Genomic DNA, 16,494 nt, shown 5'->3' on the forward strand with positions numbered 1-16,494 from the left:
TCCCCTCTGCACAGGAATTGTGAGAGCCTTCAAGGTCATCTTCTGACGACCTGCCTCCCAGCAAAACTCCAGGCAGACTAGGAGGAACATCCAAAGCCAAGAGAAGGTTGCGAGCCTCCCTCTGGACTGCTGCAGTCCCCACGCTGCTCACTCGAGGATACCACTGCTCATGCTCCCCAGCCACAGGCCAAGTTCAAGAGGGCATTCCTGGGGAGAGACAGAGCAAGGCAGGCCACTGGCTCTGGAAGAGCCTTCCTCAGGTTCTGGGAACAGTGCTGGAAAGAGGCCCACAGCACTGTGTCCCACACTCCTCCTCTTCTTTCCAGTTGATATTTGGTGCCCTTTGGTTGCAGCAGAGTTCCTGCAGGGCATCCCTCGGGTTGCCCTGAGGAGGGAGAGGTGCGGCAGGTTTCCCCCATGGCTGGCCTGGGTAGAGCAAAAGGGATCAGAAGCCAACATGAGAGGAGAGGGAAAGGAGAGAGCAGAAGGAGAGAAAGGCAGACATGGGCCATGCTTTCAGGCTGATCCCCTCCAGCCTTCCTTTGCAAGGGGAATTGGAGATGTGCAATTTTGGCAAAAGAGAATGGCCAGGAGCTCCATCCTCCCTTCATTCACATGGCAGCTCACAGAAAACCGCATGTGTACGCATACCCAGTTACACAGGAACCCCTGTGTGAGCACACACATTCACTGCCGGACGTGTCATCACATGAGTGTTCACATGTGGGTATACAGCTTTGCACACTCACACTTGCATGTAGATATAAGTGCAAGGTCCTGTACAAACACAGATATAGATGTGCTCATCTGCACGCACATGTGCCCATGGACACACACACACAAAAACTGACAGCACACACACTCACTTGCTCAGCTGCAAAAACGTGCGTGGACACAAACACACGCACAGACACACACAGAAATGCCATTGTTCCCCCCCACATTGGCAGACACTCACTCTCACATGTGCATTTGCAAATGCCGACACAAATGGAAAGCCGGAGGCACAAATACGTCCTCAGGCACAGACAGATGCGTGGGCACACGAGGAAGCACAGCCTCGCCCCACACTCGGAGAACCAGGACTCCCCCGGCAGCTCTCTGCCTCTGTGCCCCTGACAACTTCAGGCAAGTCTGTGTAGGAGAGACAAAGTCAAAGCTGGAGACCATCCTCATTGCTGCAGCTCCAGGGGTTCTCCACTTTCCAAGTCAAAATAATGCTGAATTTTTGCCAGTTCTGGCCCATCCCTGGTGATGGCTGTAGGGCAGTTGTGGAGGTGTGGGACCAGTTCCAGCTTCAGTGCAGGCAGAGGTGCCTCCCTGACACACTCAGAGGGCAGCAACAGGTTGTGTGTCTGGGGTGAGCCAGACAGCCTGCGGCTGCAAATGCTGGGGCTGGGACACCAGGGAGGAAGCTGGCCTGGTGAAGAAATTGCCTGAAGATAAAGACTCTCTCTTTTAAAGCCAACTATTAATTAGCAGCTGGCATCAGGAGGAGGTTCCATATTGCCTGGTCCAAGCCCTCACATCTGTCAGTTAGCCTGGCTCAGTCGAGCCTACCTAGCTGCCCTGCTGCAGTGACCGTCTCCTCATCTGCTTTTAGGTGCAGGTCATCTGCTAGGTGCCAGCCAGATGGGTTTGTTAGAAATCTTCTCAGAAAGCAGCTGCAGCATTGCTTAGGCTAAACCAGCTGCTGCCATTGTTAGCCACTGGGCAGCCATAAGAGATGTGTACCATGCGTGTAAAAAGCACGCCTGTGCCAAGATTTTCCATTGCTGGCTGGTGAGCTTGAGGGATGTGTCTGTCAGAGGTCGGAGTCCAAAGAAAGGTGGATAACCTGCCATCCAGCAATGGTCCTTCCTGCAATTACGTGATTACAATAATTTTCAAAAATACTCAGGACCGCTTTGTGGACCCTCCAGGTGCTGCCTGGCCATGTTCTGAGATCTGGAGGACCTGCTTTCCCCAGTGCCCTCACTCTGCCCATCCTTGCAGCCCTTCTCATGCAATAGCTCATGGGCTTCCCCAGCCCTGCCCCGTTTCTGCTGCAGTGGGACCAGGCTGTGCAGCCTGGCAACAGGTGCAACAGGCCCTGCCAGGAGAAGAGTTGGTCTTGGGGAAAGCTACTTCATGCATGGGGGAAGGCCAGGCAGCCCAGACAGCCGTGGGTGCTTTGGCACTGGATGGTGTCCTTTGGAGGCCCTGTCTCACAGGAACTGGGGGTGTGTGAGAGAGATGAGTGCTGTCATGTGTTGCTTGGCCAGGCTGATTTCAACATGAACCTGTGAGTCTCCTCAGCCCTGCCCATCTGTGTAACTGCTGAGCTGTGCAGGGAACTCTTTGGGGGCAGGGGGTGAATAGGTTTCCTGCCCTTACTACCCTTGCCCTTGGGTGCAGGTCATGCTCCCTCATTCAGGGGACAAGGGGGAGGATGAGGAGGAGAAGATCGGGGGCTGTTTTGAAGGCTTTTTCTCACACCGTCTTCACTCCTACATTGTTTGGGTCCATCTTCTGACTGAGCTTCTTTTCCCAGACCAGGGCTATCCAGGTCAGGAGGAATTCCCTTCTGCACAGCCTTGTGGGTTGCTGACTTCTCTGAGCCTCCAGTAGCACTAGGCTCCTCTCTAAGGGAAATCAGTGGTCCACCTCCCTGTTGCAGGACATGTTCTGAGGCCAAGGGATGATATCTGAAGAGAGATGCTGGAATACAGGGCCTGATGCCCCCTGGCTGTGGAGGAGCAGAGTATGTCTTCCTCAGCTCCAAGAGAAAGTGACTGGAAGGGACCCATTGCCCTGTGTCCCACCTTCCACTTCCTGTCCTGCTTGTGCCCCCACATTGTCTCCCACCACCCAAGGCACTGCTTTTCTTCCTTGGCAATACAAGACAATTTCCACCGTGAAAAGAATTACATGGAGGCAGAGGTCAGGATGCAGAAAACTTTAATGATTCTGAAGTGGGAAGCAAGTTCACTTGTAGAGGAGGCGGCCAGAGCAGGGAGGGCACCAGCGGCTGCCAAAAGTCTGCGCTCATTGCCCATGGTTGAGATGCCACAGAGGGCCAGCAGATGCCCCATGTTGGCTTTGTGGGTCTTGCAGCCCAGGAGAACAGAAGACAACAAAGAGATGGGAGAGAGAATAAGGCAGGGAAGTTAGACTTTGGTCATGTTTTCAGAGAGCGCAGCTGACCCCTTTGGAAAGGCAGGACTGGATGTACAGCCTCTCTGAAACCCATGGCCAGCAGCTTTGTCCTCAGTCCAGCATCAGCTTCTAGGTTCCTGGGGGTCTTCGTATGGGTTCTTACCAGTGGATTTAGCAGGGGGGGCACCTTCTGCCACAGTAGCGGCTGGAAATGCCAGAGAGGTCACAACACCCAGAGGTGATGGGCACTCCATCACAGCTGAGGATGCTGCCAACGGCAGCAGAGGTGGAGGATCCCACTATGGTGTTCTGTGGGAAGGAGCTGAGGATGGGTCCGGGCAGGGCCACCACCACGGGAGGGGGCTCAATGACGACAGTGGAGTTCTGGCACTGCCTGACACAGGGCTCATTGCAGCTGTTGGCCAGCGGGGTCGGGCCGCAGGGCTGGCAGGGCAGGCATGGTCGGCACTGGTCGTAGCAGGACATGTCTCTGGGCTGCAGGTGCACCTGGGAGAGAGGGACAGAGAGGCAGGCAGAGTACAGGAGCAGCTTTCCAGGGGTCTGTCACTCCAGCACAAGTATGTCAAAGGCACCTGCTAAGCCAGCAGGTAGAAACTGTGCTGTGAGGCAAAGGCGTTCCCAGACACAGTACTGTAAGCATCACCCAGGCCCAATGAGGCTGCTGCCAACCTCTTCAGTGAAGGACGACCTCAGCCAAGATCCAGATCTTCTTTGCAAGGCAATGCAAAGTGATGCCAGACCCAATGAGGCTGCTGCCTATCTCTTCAAAGAAGAGCTCCCTCAGCCAAGTCTCAAACGCTCTCTGAGTCATACCTTCAGCCCTCTTCCCCCTCTCACGGCAAGCAGCACCACAGCCCAGCATAAGATGGAGGAGTACACATCTGCATGGGGAGAAAAGAGCACGGGGAAAGGGCTTCAGACTCACCTGGTTCTCAAGGTGAAGGAGAAGAGAGGAGGGGATGAGAGAGCGAGGAGTTGGGCTGGCTTTTATGGTGGCCCTGACCTGCCTCAGGCCTATGGAAGTGGCAATTTTCTGAGCTGGTCATGATGAACAGAAAACATCCCAGCTAATGACATGGGCTGGGTGGTTGTTTTCCCCAATGCCGCCTTTTCATTTCCTGGCTTATGCCGTACTCATTCCCCCAAAGAGACTTCTTCTGAGTGCTGGGATTGAGGGGCCCCAGGATTTCTGGGGCAGGAAGGTGTCATTGCCAGCAGAAGACTCAGCTCAAGTGCCGGATGGGTGCAGTGTGGGCAAGTGGTTTTGCCCTGAGGCACACTGGTGGGATTGCCTGTGGCTGCTTTGACAGGAATGGGCGCACCATCTTCCAGCCCTGCAATCCTTGGCTGGTCACCCAAGGGCTTCCCTGCGTGAGGATGTGCCACGTCTTCCTCTCCCTCCCAATTCACTCCAGTGGTCACTTGTAGGGTGCAGGTGGGCTGCACTGCTGGGTTTCACAGACTCTTTTAATCTTTTACCCATGAAACTAAGCAGCCTTCTCCAAGCTATGCGTATGGAGGGCTGCAACAGTTATTTCCCCCATTATTTCAATGATGCTGAAAAGCAAAGTTACGTGGGCCCTCTACCACCACCGGGATATTATGTGTGGACAGTGTAATGCTTGAAGAGAAAAATCATATCTTGGCATGGCACACAGATAATCAGGGGAATATTTATTCTTTGTAAACCACCTGCATTACCATTGTCTACAAGATGTAATACACTTGAGGGAGACCTCCAGTTTGCTTAAGTATTCCCTGAATTTATCCTCTTCCACCAAGGATATGTCTCCCTTGCTCCTGGTCTGAAGGACGTAGGATTCCTCAAGGCTGATCTTGCTCGTAAAGAATGAGGCAAAGAAGGCATTCAGCACCTCAGCCTTTCCACGGCCTGTGTTGTCAGGCTGTGCAGCATCAGAGAAGGCCCACTCATTCAGCAGTGGGACCGCATTTCCCCCAGCCTTCCTTTTGTCACCTGTGTCCTTACAAAAGCCCTTCTTGTTGCCTTCCACGTCCGTTCCCAGAATCAGTGGCAGCTGGGCTTTGGCTTTCCTAACCTCCATCCCCACATGCTTGGACAGTGTCCCTGTGTTCCTATCAGGTTACTCATCCTTGCTTCCTTCTTGTGTTTTGGGCCGGGAGCTCCTTGTTCATCCATGCAGGTCTCCTGGCACGCTTTCCTGACATTCTGCTCATTGGCATGGACTGCTCTTGAGCTTGAATATTAACCAGACTTGTTGGGCCTCTGTTGCCTCCAGGGCTTTATCCTACGCGAATTGTCCAATCAGGACTTGAAAGACACCAAAGTCTGCTGTCCTAAAGGCCGACGTTGTGAGCTTGCTAGTTCCCCTCCTCACTCCCCTCAGGATGCTGAACTCTGCCATTTCACAGTCACTGCAGCCCAGGCTGCCGTTGATCTTCACATCTGCAACATCTTCCTTCTTGGTATGTACGAGGTCCAGCAGAACACCTGTTCTTGTTGGGTCCTCTGTCACTCGTGTTACGAAGTTGTCATCCATGCACTCTAGGAAGCTCCTGGCTTGCTTATGTCCTGCTGTGCTGTCCCTCCAGCAGATATTGGGGTAGCTGAAGCTCCCCATGAAGACCAAGGCCTGTGAAGGCCAGACTGCTTCTACCTGCCTGTGGAGGGTCTCTGATGGTTCTTCCTGGTCAGGTGGTCTTTAGGGGACACAATGTCCTCTTTATCTGTCTTCTCTTTAATGCTTACCCACGAGCTCTCATTTGACACATCACCCATCCCCACACAGAGCTCCATGCGCTCCAACTGCTCTCTCACAGAAAGGGCAAGTCCCCCTCCTCATCTTCTCAGCCTGTACTTCCAAAAGAGCCTGTGTCCCTCCACTGAAACATGCCAGTCAGGGGAGCCATCCCACCCTGTGCCCATGATCCCAATGTGATCATAGCCCTGCAACTGCACACACATCTCTAAGTCCTTGTGTTTATTCCCCATACTGTGTGCATTAGTGTACAGGCACTTGACAGAGGCAGCCCAGCACGTTGCCTTCCTAGAAGGGGTTGTGAGGTCAGTGAACCTGCTTTGTAGTTGTAAGCGCTTAGGTGGGGCAGGAAGCCTTCTGCTTGGTGCCAGAAGCCACCAGCATCCATCCTGGGATTGTCCCCCGCAAATCTGCTTTTAGGAATCGACAAGTGGTATTCAAAGAACCACCTTTTAAAAGCACAGGAGCAGGCAATTCTGTAAGTAAGTTCAGTAAGTTCAGCAAGCAGGGCAGAAGATCTCATGGAACTGAAGAGGAAAAAGAAATTGCCCTATCTCTGGAAGGAAGGTCAGGTTTCGCAGCAATGTGGCAGAGCTGTGGTTTGCATAAGCAGGGAGAAGCCAGGAAAGGCCAAAGCTCAATTAGAGCTGAAACGGGCTCGTCTTGTGTCAGACAACAAGACAGGCTTTTTGTAAATGCGTGGAGAGCAAGAGGATGTCTAAAGAAAACATTGGGCCAATACTTGTTGAAGGTGGTCACCTGACTAATGGAGATCATGAAAAAATGGAAGCATTCAATGCTTTTTTTTGCCGCAGACTTTAATAATACCAAAAGACTGGCTGCCTGGTCCTCTGAGTTGGAGGAGTACGAGTGCAGGATCACTGACTTTCCATTTGTGGACACTGAATTTGTAAGGGAACAGTTGTATCAGCTGATTGTTCATAAGTCCATGGGGACAGATGGGATTCATGCCAGAGTACCGAAGGAGCTGGCAGCTGCTACAGCAGGACCCCTCTTGGTCATCTACCAAAGGTCTTGGGAGTCTGTGGAGGTCCCTGCTGACTGGAAGCCAGCCAATGTTATTCCAATTTAGGAGAGCGTGAGGGATGTCGCAGGAAACTACAGACCTGTTAGTCTAACCTCAGTCCCTGGAAAGGTCATTCTGGGTGCTATTGCAAGGCATTCAAAGAACAATGCAATCATCAGGCACAGTCAACATGGGGTCACAAAGGGAAAGTCCTGTTGGACTAATCTGATATCCTTCTGTGATAAGGTCACCCGCCCAGTGCATGAAGGGAAGGTGGTGCATATATTTTTTTGTGATGTTAGTAAGGCGTTTGATAGTGTCTCTGACAGCATCCTTGTGGAGAAGTTGTCCAACTATGGGATGAGCAGGTACACAGTGCACTGGGTGAAGAACTGGCTGAAAGGCAGGGCTCAAAGTGTTGTAGTGAGTGAGGCTACATCTGGCTGACGAGCAGTCACCACCGGTGTTCCTCAGGGCTCAATTGTAGGGCCAGTTCTGTTCCATATTTTCATCATTGATCTGTATGGAAGAGTTGAATGTACCATGAGGAATTTTGCTGATGACACCAAACTGGGAGGTGCTGCTGAGTCTCTTGAGGGACAGGAGGCCTTTCAGAGGGATGTAGAACAATTGGAGCATTGGGCAATCATTCACGGTGTGAAATTTAAGAAGTTCAAAGGACATATTGTGGACTTGGGATGGGATAATCCCAGACAGAAGTATAACTTGGGAGAGGAGTGGCTGGAGAGCAGCCCTGCAGAAAGGGGCCTGGGGGTGTTGGTTGATGGCAGGCTCAATAGGAGTCAGCAGTGTGCCCTGGCAGCCAGAGGGCAAACCACATCCTGGGGTGCGTTAACACACTCCAACGAGCAGGTCAAGAGAGGTGATTATCCCGCTGTATTTAGCATTGGTGTGGTCTCATCTTGAGTCGTGTGTGTAGTTCTGGGCCCCTCAATTTACGAAGGAACTGAAGGTACCTGAATGCATCCAGAGAAAGTCAGCAAAGCCTGTGAAAGGGCTGGAAGAAATGTCCTGTGAGGAGTGGGTGAGGAGCTTGGGCCTGTCTAGTTTGGGGAAAAGGAGTTTGAGGGGTGACCTCATTGTTCTCTGCAGCTTCCTGAGGAGGGGGAATGGAGAGGGAGGTGCTGATCTCCCTGGGATCCAGTGACAGGACAAATGGCAATGGTTCAAAGCTGCATCATGGGAGGTTCAAACTTGACGATGCCCTTAATAACATGCTTTAACTTTTTTTGACTTGCAACTGCTTGCCGACTGATGAATGCCCCCAGCTTGCTGTCTGCTGTCCCCGAGAATGTTCTGTGGTGTTACAGATTGTCACGAGTGCTGCATCAGGAAGTGCTCTGGAGAGATCATTTTATCAAATGTGTGGAGTACATAAGTTTTGCTCTTCTGCTCATTTATAGGCCTTTTGGTAAAGCATGGATGGACTATATGGAAAGAATGTATCTGGTGCCTGCCAATTAGTTCGAGCCACTCTGGGTGCTGCTATTATCCGGGGAAGGCCTGAGGGCTGATAGAGTCCTCTCTTTGGATGCTGAAATGAGGGACATTCTCCAGACGCCAGGTCTGGTGGCCTATGAGAAAGCTTAGGTCTATACAAACAGTCTTCAAAAGTATTTATCCCATGTTTAGCAGAGCAATCAGAAAAGCTGGAGAATACCTCCTGCTTTTCCAGAATAAAACAAGACAGAGCGGGGGAAAGCCCCTGGAGAGATCTGAGGGCTTCAGCCCTGTTGTTCAGGAAGTGCTGATAATATGCATCCATGGTATTGGAAGAATACACAAGTGTTCCGAGGTGAACAAGGGCAGCACAAGAATATTTCTTCTTGGGAAAAGCAAGCAAGTTTTGTGTACAAAAAAGATGTCAGTAAGGGCTCCCGCCTGCTTGATTTAGTCCAATGTGTCCTTCAGACTTGTGGCCCACCTGAGAAGACCTAAAGGCTGCAATGTTTTTATGAGAGCCATGGCTGCAGTGAATGTCCCATCTTCTGTCACGGATCATACGACAGCCAGGGTCTCTGGCAACAACTAGAAGCGACTAAAGATGGCTGAGAAGCATCAATCACAGTATCTAATACGAGGAAGATAGGTAAACCCAGTGGCACAGCCGGTACAGTTTACTGTTGAAACGCAAATATTCATGGACCCATGGAATCCTAGGATGGTTTGAGTTGGAAAGGACCTTGAAAAGGTCATCTAGTCCAACCCCCCCAGGTTTTATTTATGGAATACGTTTACGGAAATTGCTGCTCTGGGTCTTCTGAAACATTTTTTGAGTAGCTGTGGCAACAAGGAAAGCTCCATCTATGTATTTTACAAAATGCATCAGTATGATCATTTTGTAGTAGCTTATGAGAACACAGTTTTAAAATCTGTTCAAAAGGTAATCCCTTGTTACGGTGATGTAGGAAAAAGACACAGCGGTATCCACAGGCCATAGCCAGCGGGGTGCTGCAGTGGTTTCCTCTGGAGAGCGATATCCATAACATTGTGATTTCAGAGGAACATGATGATTTCAGGAAAGAGAGCTCTGTTTGGAGGGTAATCACATGAGTCAAAAAAGCTCTGCGTGGTTCTGATATTCTAAGAAAATTGCTAGCAAGTGCTCTCCTGGCTATTTATGTGGGTGTGTATTCACCACCACCTTACTGGTCTTGGGGAAACATGGGCCCTAGGGAGCCAGTTTCTTGCGTAAGCAGCTAGACATGTTTCCCGCGCTCGGCTGAGAGAAAACAAGAGAGCTGGTCCATCTCAGACTTCTATCATAGACAGCAGATAATTCAAACCCAGAAACATCTATTGATTATTGCCTTAATGTAGGCCATAGATGTGTCGGAGGTCTAAGTCTCAGGGTGAGAGCTGGGGCTGGGGCTTAGGCCAAGGCCAGACTCCAGAGAGGACGAGGTCAAGGCTCAATCCAGCAACTGCCAGGGACTATGTAGGAGCCTGGCCAGGCCAGCAGGACAGTAGTAGCCCAGGCCAGACACAGGCAGAGATATGCAGAGTTGGTGCAGGCCTGTGCTAGGCCTGAGCTCTCACAGAGACCCTGGGCCAGGGCCAAGCCAGAGCTGGGACCCACAGTTGCATTGGGCCTAGGTGGGCTTGGTCCTGATGCTCATTGTCCCCCTGTTACCACCTGACTCAGCACAGCCTCCCACAGAACCTGGACTGGGGAGACGTGCTGCCAGTCCTCACCCCACGCAAGAATCACTCTGTCCTCTGCCCTGGTCCTGTGGTGTTGTCAGTGTGTGGCGTTTGTGAGAGGGCAAACTCCCACACCACATGGGCACAGAGTCTGCAGCTGTGGGACGGCCTCAGCCTGTGTGTGTGGAGCATCAGTGCTACATGGAGCAGAAGGGCCATTTCAGCGCCAGGGCTCTGGGAATGCTGAAATGGCCCTTCGTGCCTGGGGAAAGGCACTGCATCATGAGTACTATGGTTGGGCTGGTGCGTGCTCTGTGCCATTCAGAGACAGCTCATGGATACTGCTGAGGCTTGAATACAATCCCACTGTCACTGCCATGACTTCTCAGAGCTGGGAATAGGTCCTCTCACACAGCACCTTTCCAGACCAGAGTTGGGTTGTGGCACTTGTGGGGCTGTAGAATTCCTGGGCCTGAGGAAAGCTGTGCACGAGGAAGACAAGGCAGCACAGAGCAATGTTGCGTGTTTGGGCACCAGCCACTGTTCCAGGCCTGCCTTCACCCAAGGGGCTGTTGGGTTCACAGGGACAGGGGACTCCAGTGTGTGACCTGCTGTAGCTGATACCAATACTGACTTGTGAACACCTCAGCCCTGTACGTGTTGGCAACAGATGGGCCATGCCAGACACTGTACTGGAGGGTGATAAGGCTCCATGGGGAAGGTGTCCTTGCTGCTCATGCCAAGGCGTGCTGACCATGGCCTCAAGTTCAGGTGATGGAGGGAAAGGGCAGGTGGATTAGGGACTGTGGGCCTGTGGGCCTGTGGACTGTGGAGTAACTAGGGATGTCATCCTCAGTTTGAAGAGGCAGTTCTTGAAAGAGGTCTCACTGCAGTGTGTCCCACCCTCCAATGCCTCTAGGAGTGATGAAGTCTTCCCCTGTGCCCCCACCTAATTCCCCTCCCAAGCAATGGTTTGCTCCCTCAACAGTCAGCACGCAGATGGGAAGACCACCTAAGGGACACAGATAGGGCTGTAGCGATTGTTTAATGAGTCTGAAGAGGGAAATGAAGTCAAGCTGAGTGGAGGCCCCAGTGTGGGGAGGAGTAGGAATTGATGTGAATGTGTTCCCTTTTTGCTGTGGCAGAGTTCCCACAGCGCATCTCCTGACCCACCCGGCAAAGGGAGACAGGCTAGCAGGTCCCTCGAGGCTGGCTTCTGGGGTCCTCACAGCAGGCTTTGAGGGGAGCAGCAGACAACAAAGGAAAGAGAGAAAAGGGGTGAGGAAAAGACAGGAAAGGTAAACATTGACTGTGTTTTCAGAGAGCGCAGGCTGATCCCTTCAGTCTGGCCTTGAAGGGCACTTAGAGATGGTCAGCTGCTCTTAAAACTATGGCATGTAGTGCGATCCTCTGTCCAGCATCCTGTTCTGAGTTCCAAGCAGTCCTTATCTGGAGTCGTTCGCAGCATCTTTAGCAGGGGGGGCATCTGCTGCCACAGTAGCGGTTGTAAATGCAGGAGAGGTCACAACACCTGGAGTTGATGGGCACTCCATCACAGCTGAGGATGCTGCCAACAGCAGCAGAGGTGGAGGATCCCACAATGGTGTTCTGTGGGAAGGAGCTGAGGATGGGTCCGGGCAGGGTCACCACCACAGGAGAGGGCTCAATGACAACAGTGGAGTTCTGGCACTGCCTGACACAGGGCTCATTGCAGCTATTGGCCAGCGGGGTCGGGCAGCAGGGCTGGCAGCAGGGCTGGCACTGGTCGTAGCAGGACATGTCTCAAGGCTGTAGGTGCACCTGTGAGAGAGGACAGTGAGGAAAGAAAACATGGGGATGCATGAGGAGCAGCCTGTCACAACACCATAAGGCAGCCAAAGAACATGCAGGGCTGGGAGACGGAGCCTGTGCAGAGATGTGTGAGGACTTTTTGGCCTTGTCCTGACAGGGTCCGAAAGAGCCACCAGCTCCTATGCAGCTACTGCACCTGACTCCAGAAGCCACATGAGCACAGGCCCAGCTCCCCTCTGTGTCTAACCTTCTCCCCACTTCCCTCTCCCATGACAAGCAGCGCCACGACCTGGCAGAGAACAAAGCTAGCATCAGCTGAGCCCTCCACTGAAGTGAGACCTCCTTTTAGAGACAGCAGAGAAAGAGAAGGGGGTTCAGACTCACCTGGTTCCCAAGGAGAAGGAGGCAAGAGAAGCGGATGAGAGAGTGAGGAGCTGGGCGGGCTTTTATCATGGTCCTTAACTGCCCCAGGCTGCCAGAGGCATCCCTTGCAGAGGGCATTATTTGCTGACAAGCTCCTCTTGAATGCAAAACATCCCAGCTAATGCTATGGACTCCGTTTTGGCGTCCTGAATTAACGTATTTCTTTTCCTGCTTTATGCCAGGCACATTGCCTATTGGAGGCATCATTTGCGTGACAGGATGAGAGGCCCAAGCATTTCCGGTGCAAGACACGTCAGCATGGACAGATGACTCCTCTCACATGCTGGGACACTCCAGTAAAGTTCACTCAAGACACACTAAACAGCTGGCTTAGACAACACACACACACTCACACTCAAATCGAGACCTCTCATCATCTAGAGTTAACTGAGAAGACACCCAAAGAGAGGCTGTCTACACTGTCCAGGCCACAGGATGTGGACTTGACAGAGTCATCTTCTGCAAGTCCTGTTTCCAAGGGTTCATTGTGGCAGAGGGAAGACTGATCTGCACTCAGTGAGAGCCAGAGATGCAGCTGATGAGAGTAAGGTACCCAGCTTGAGCCCATTCAACCGCATAAAAGCCCTTTCCCTGGTATCCATCTGTCCCTGAGTACCATGGGCATGGATGTGGAGTTTAGCCATGGGATGGAGGTGCTTGCGGGCTCTGGTGGAATGTCCTGTGGTTCCACTTCTGATTGTATGATGAAGCAAGCCATGTACACATGACGAGGTAGGCAGGTCCTGCTACGAGCTTAGTTCAGAGGCCACCAGTGATTAATTGCAGGATTAGTGTCCCCAGAAAGATGATTCATCCCATTTACCGTGGAGATGTGCTTTGGGATGGGATAAGTCCCGTGCGTGAGCTGATGTCTTCTCACTGACTGTGGGAAACGACTGTAGCGTCTGTTGGAACAGGTCCAAAGGAAGGCCACAAAAATGACGAGAGGGTTGGAACAGGTCTCCTATGAAGAAAGGCTGAGAGAGGCTCTGGGGAGGCCTTCTTGCGGCTTTGCAATTTTATGAAGGGAGCTCATAAGAAAGAAGGAGAAAGACATTGTGCCAGGGATTGTAGTGAGAGGACAAGAGGCAATGGCTTTACACTGAAAGAGGATAGATTTGGATTGGACATAAGGAAGAAATTTTTGTATGATGAGAGTGGTGAGACACTGGAAGAGGTTACCCAGAGATGTGGAGGAAGCCCCATCTCTGGAAGTGTTCAAGGTCAGGTTAGATGGGGCTTTGAGCAAGCTGATCTAGTGAGAGATGTCCCTGTGCATGGCAGGGGGGATGGCCTAGGTGGTCTTTCAAGGTGCCTTCTCTTGTGTGCGAAGGCACACATGAGCACAGCCTGAGGAACATGCATGTGAGCATGAACATGCACACACATCACAGAGAACTAGGGCAGCCATTGCCAGCTCTCAGAGTTTGGGATGACTCTAGGCAAGTCCTCCAGACCCTACAGTTAAGGCCATGAATGAGGCACCATCAGCTTTAGTGAGCTCAAGAGCTTGGCACTCACTCAACCAGCTCTTTTCTCACTAGAAGAGAGAGAGAAACCACAGTGGAATCAAAGCTGTTATGGCCTTTTCAGACATTGAGCCTCTCCCTGTCCCAAGCCTATGGGTCAGGGATAACATAAAATCGAGACAACATCTATATTGCTGCAGCCACAAAGAATCCCCACATTACAATTGAAAAAACTCCCCCAGTCTTAGGTGCTCCCTGCTGTCCTAAGTGATCACCTTAAGGGAGACGTGGGGGTGTGGGACCAGCCCCAGCTCTGTCAAGGGAGTGGTGCCTCAGTGGTGAGCCTAGGATAAGCCAGACCCCCCACGGGCTGCAAACACTGAGGTGGGACACCAGAAATGGTATTAACGGAACCCAGTAAGAAAGGCACTCAGCCTCTTCAAAGCATTGCTTCAAATGACATTTTTGAGCGCTAAGACTAGAAAGAAAGAGAGACAGTAGAGATAATCTTACATCCCTTCAGGTGCTCGGAACCTGGAGCTGCTCTACATCAGCTGCTGTCACAGAATGAGAGAATCATGCAATGGTTGAGGTTGGAAAGACCCCCAGGAGGTCATGTGGTCCACATTCCCTGCTCAAGCAGGGCCACTCGGTCAGTTGCCCAGGACTGTGTGTAGGTAAGTTTTGGATATCTCTAAAGAGGGAGACTTGGCAAACTCCCTGGGATACCTATGCCAGTGCTCAGTCACTCCCACAGCACAGTGCAATGTGCTGCCCCCTCTCCAGGGCACAGGACACTGCACTGATCCCATCCACAGAAGGGTTACCCCATTTTGGTCAGTCGCGTTTTAGAGCATTTTCTTCAAAGGAAACAGTTCTACGCATCATTTCTCCTGTCAAACACTATAACTCTGCGTGTTTCTTTATTGGATATGAACAGATAAGAGCAGTTTTCACATTCTTGTTTCTTAAGGTGTAAATCAAGAGGATAAGCAGGGAAGTAAGAATGATGTAAAGAACAACCACTGCTCTGTCTAGTGACCCTTTTGAGGACATTTATCACACAGGTGAAGACACATGAGCCATAGAAAGAGGTCACAGCTGTGAAACGGGAGGCACAGGTTGAGGCAGCTCTGTGCCTGTCTTCTGTATAGCAGAGCCACAGGGTGGTTCTCGCTCTGCACCTGTAAGAAGTGAGCATGAAGAGGAAGCAGTGGAGGGTCTCATCACCAGTATTGAGGATGATCATGGCCTTGTAGGCAGAAGCGCCAGCACAAGACATGCCTAGGAGAGCTGGTGCATCACCGAAGATTGGTGGATGTGCTTGGGCCCACAGTAAGCCATATGAGTATTGCATGCAGAGAAGGAGACGGGGAACCAGCAAGCCATGTCCCTACCACCAGCCAGACGCACACAGCCTGATGCATGATGGCCGCATAGTGCAGTGGGGTGCACATAGCCAAGCAGTGGCCATAGATGATGAGCTGATGAGCCCTCAGGGCCTCCTGCCTTCCTGGACATTTGTTAGCTGACACAGAGTACTGCAAGGCCTGATGGTCACTGATGGCAGAGCAGCCAGGGATGTCTGTGAATGGAGAAGGGTCTCCTTGAGCCCTCACCCTTCACCTTTGGCAGCCTGGGGAGAGGGAAGGAGCACATGGACACCAAGCTTGAATGCAACAGAACTTTAATGAGGCAAAAGAAGGAAACAAAGTCACTCCAGGTGAGGGCCACCAGTTCATGGAGACCCAGGGGCAGCTGTGAGTCTGCAGTCCTTGGCCATGGAGAAGTTCCTGCATCATGTCTCTCTGCTTGCCCATAGAGGGAGAGGAGACAGATGGTCCCCACCAGGCTGGCCTTGTGGGAACCTTGCTGCAAAGCGGATGGGAAGCAAACAAGAAAAGGGGAAAGAAAGGCAAAGCCATTCAGCTCTACTGAAAACAACACAGAATGGATTGATCCTTTGCCCAGCACCGTGTTCTGAGTTCCTTGAGGTGTCTCCCTGGGGCTCGCCCAGCATCTTGATCAGAGGAGGCACCTTCTGCCACTGTAGCGGCTGGAAATGCCAGAGAGGTCACAGCACCCAGAGGTGATGGGCACTCCATCACAGCTGAGGATGCTGCCAACAGCAGCAGAGGTGGACGATCCCACAACGGTGTTCTGTGGGAAGGAGCTGAGGATGGGTCCCGGCAGGGTCACCACCACAGGAGAGGGCTGGATGACAACGGTGGAGTTCTGGCACTGCCTGACACAGGGCTCATTGCAGCTGTTGGCCAGTGGGGTCGGACCGCAGGGACGGCACTGGTCGTAGCAGGACATGTCTTGAAGTTAGAGGTGCACCTGGGAGAGAGGGCAGGGAGGAAGCAGAGCACAAGAGTGGGTGAGGAGCAGCCTGGTTACCCCATCACAAAGGAGACAAGGCCACTACTGAGTGGGGAGATGGGAGGTATTGCAGGAGCCGCACAGCTTTCATCACCCTACAAAGAGCAGCCTCCACCAGGGAGCCTCCTTCCTAGTGCATAATCCAAAAGCGCCCTCTGCCACGTCCCAGCCTCTCTCTATGCAGACCTTCTCCCTGCTTCCCTCTGTCATGAAAAGAAGACCCAAAGCCCAGGACAGGATCTTACTTTGGAAGAGGAGGAGAAAGGGTTTCATACTCACCTGGTTCCCAAGGAGAAGCAGGCAAGAGAAGTGGATGAGGGAGCAGGGGCTTGGGCTGGCT

At 52.1% G+C, this 16,494-nt stretch overlaps 1 protein-coding gene across 1 annotated transcript; it reads right to left on the bottom strand.

Annotated features, from left to right (window-relative positions):
• Nucleotides 1–15,797: 15,797 nt before the first annotated feature.
• LOC309681212 (feather beta keratin-like) lies at nucleotides 15,798–16,091 on the bottom strand (the record flags this gene model as incomplete). Its single annotated transcript, XM_082495049.1, has 1 exon — nucleotides 15,798–16,091. One exon carries the CDS (start codon nucleotides 16,089–16,091, stop codon nucleotides 15,798–15,800), a length of 294 nt encoding a protein of 97 aa, XP_082351175.1.
• Nucleotides 16,092–16,494: the final 403 nt, after the last annotated feature.

Source organism: Vanellus vanellus (assembly GCF_965231255.1).
Source record: "Vanellus vanellus genome assembly, chromosome: 24".
NCBI lineage: Eukaryota > Metazoa > Chordata > Aves > Charadriiformes > Charadriidae > Vanellus > Vanellus vanellus.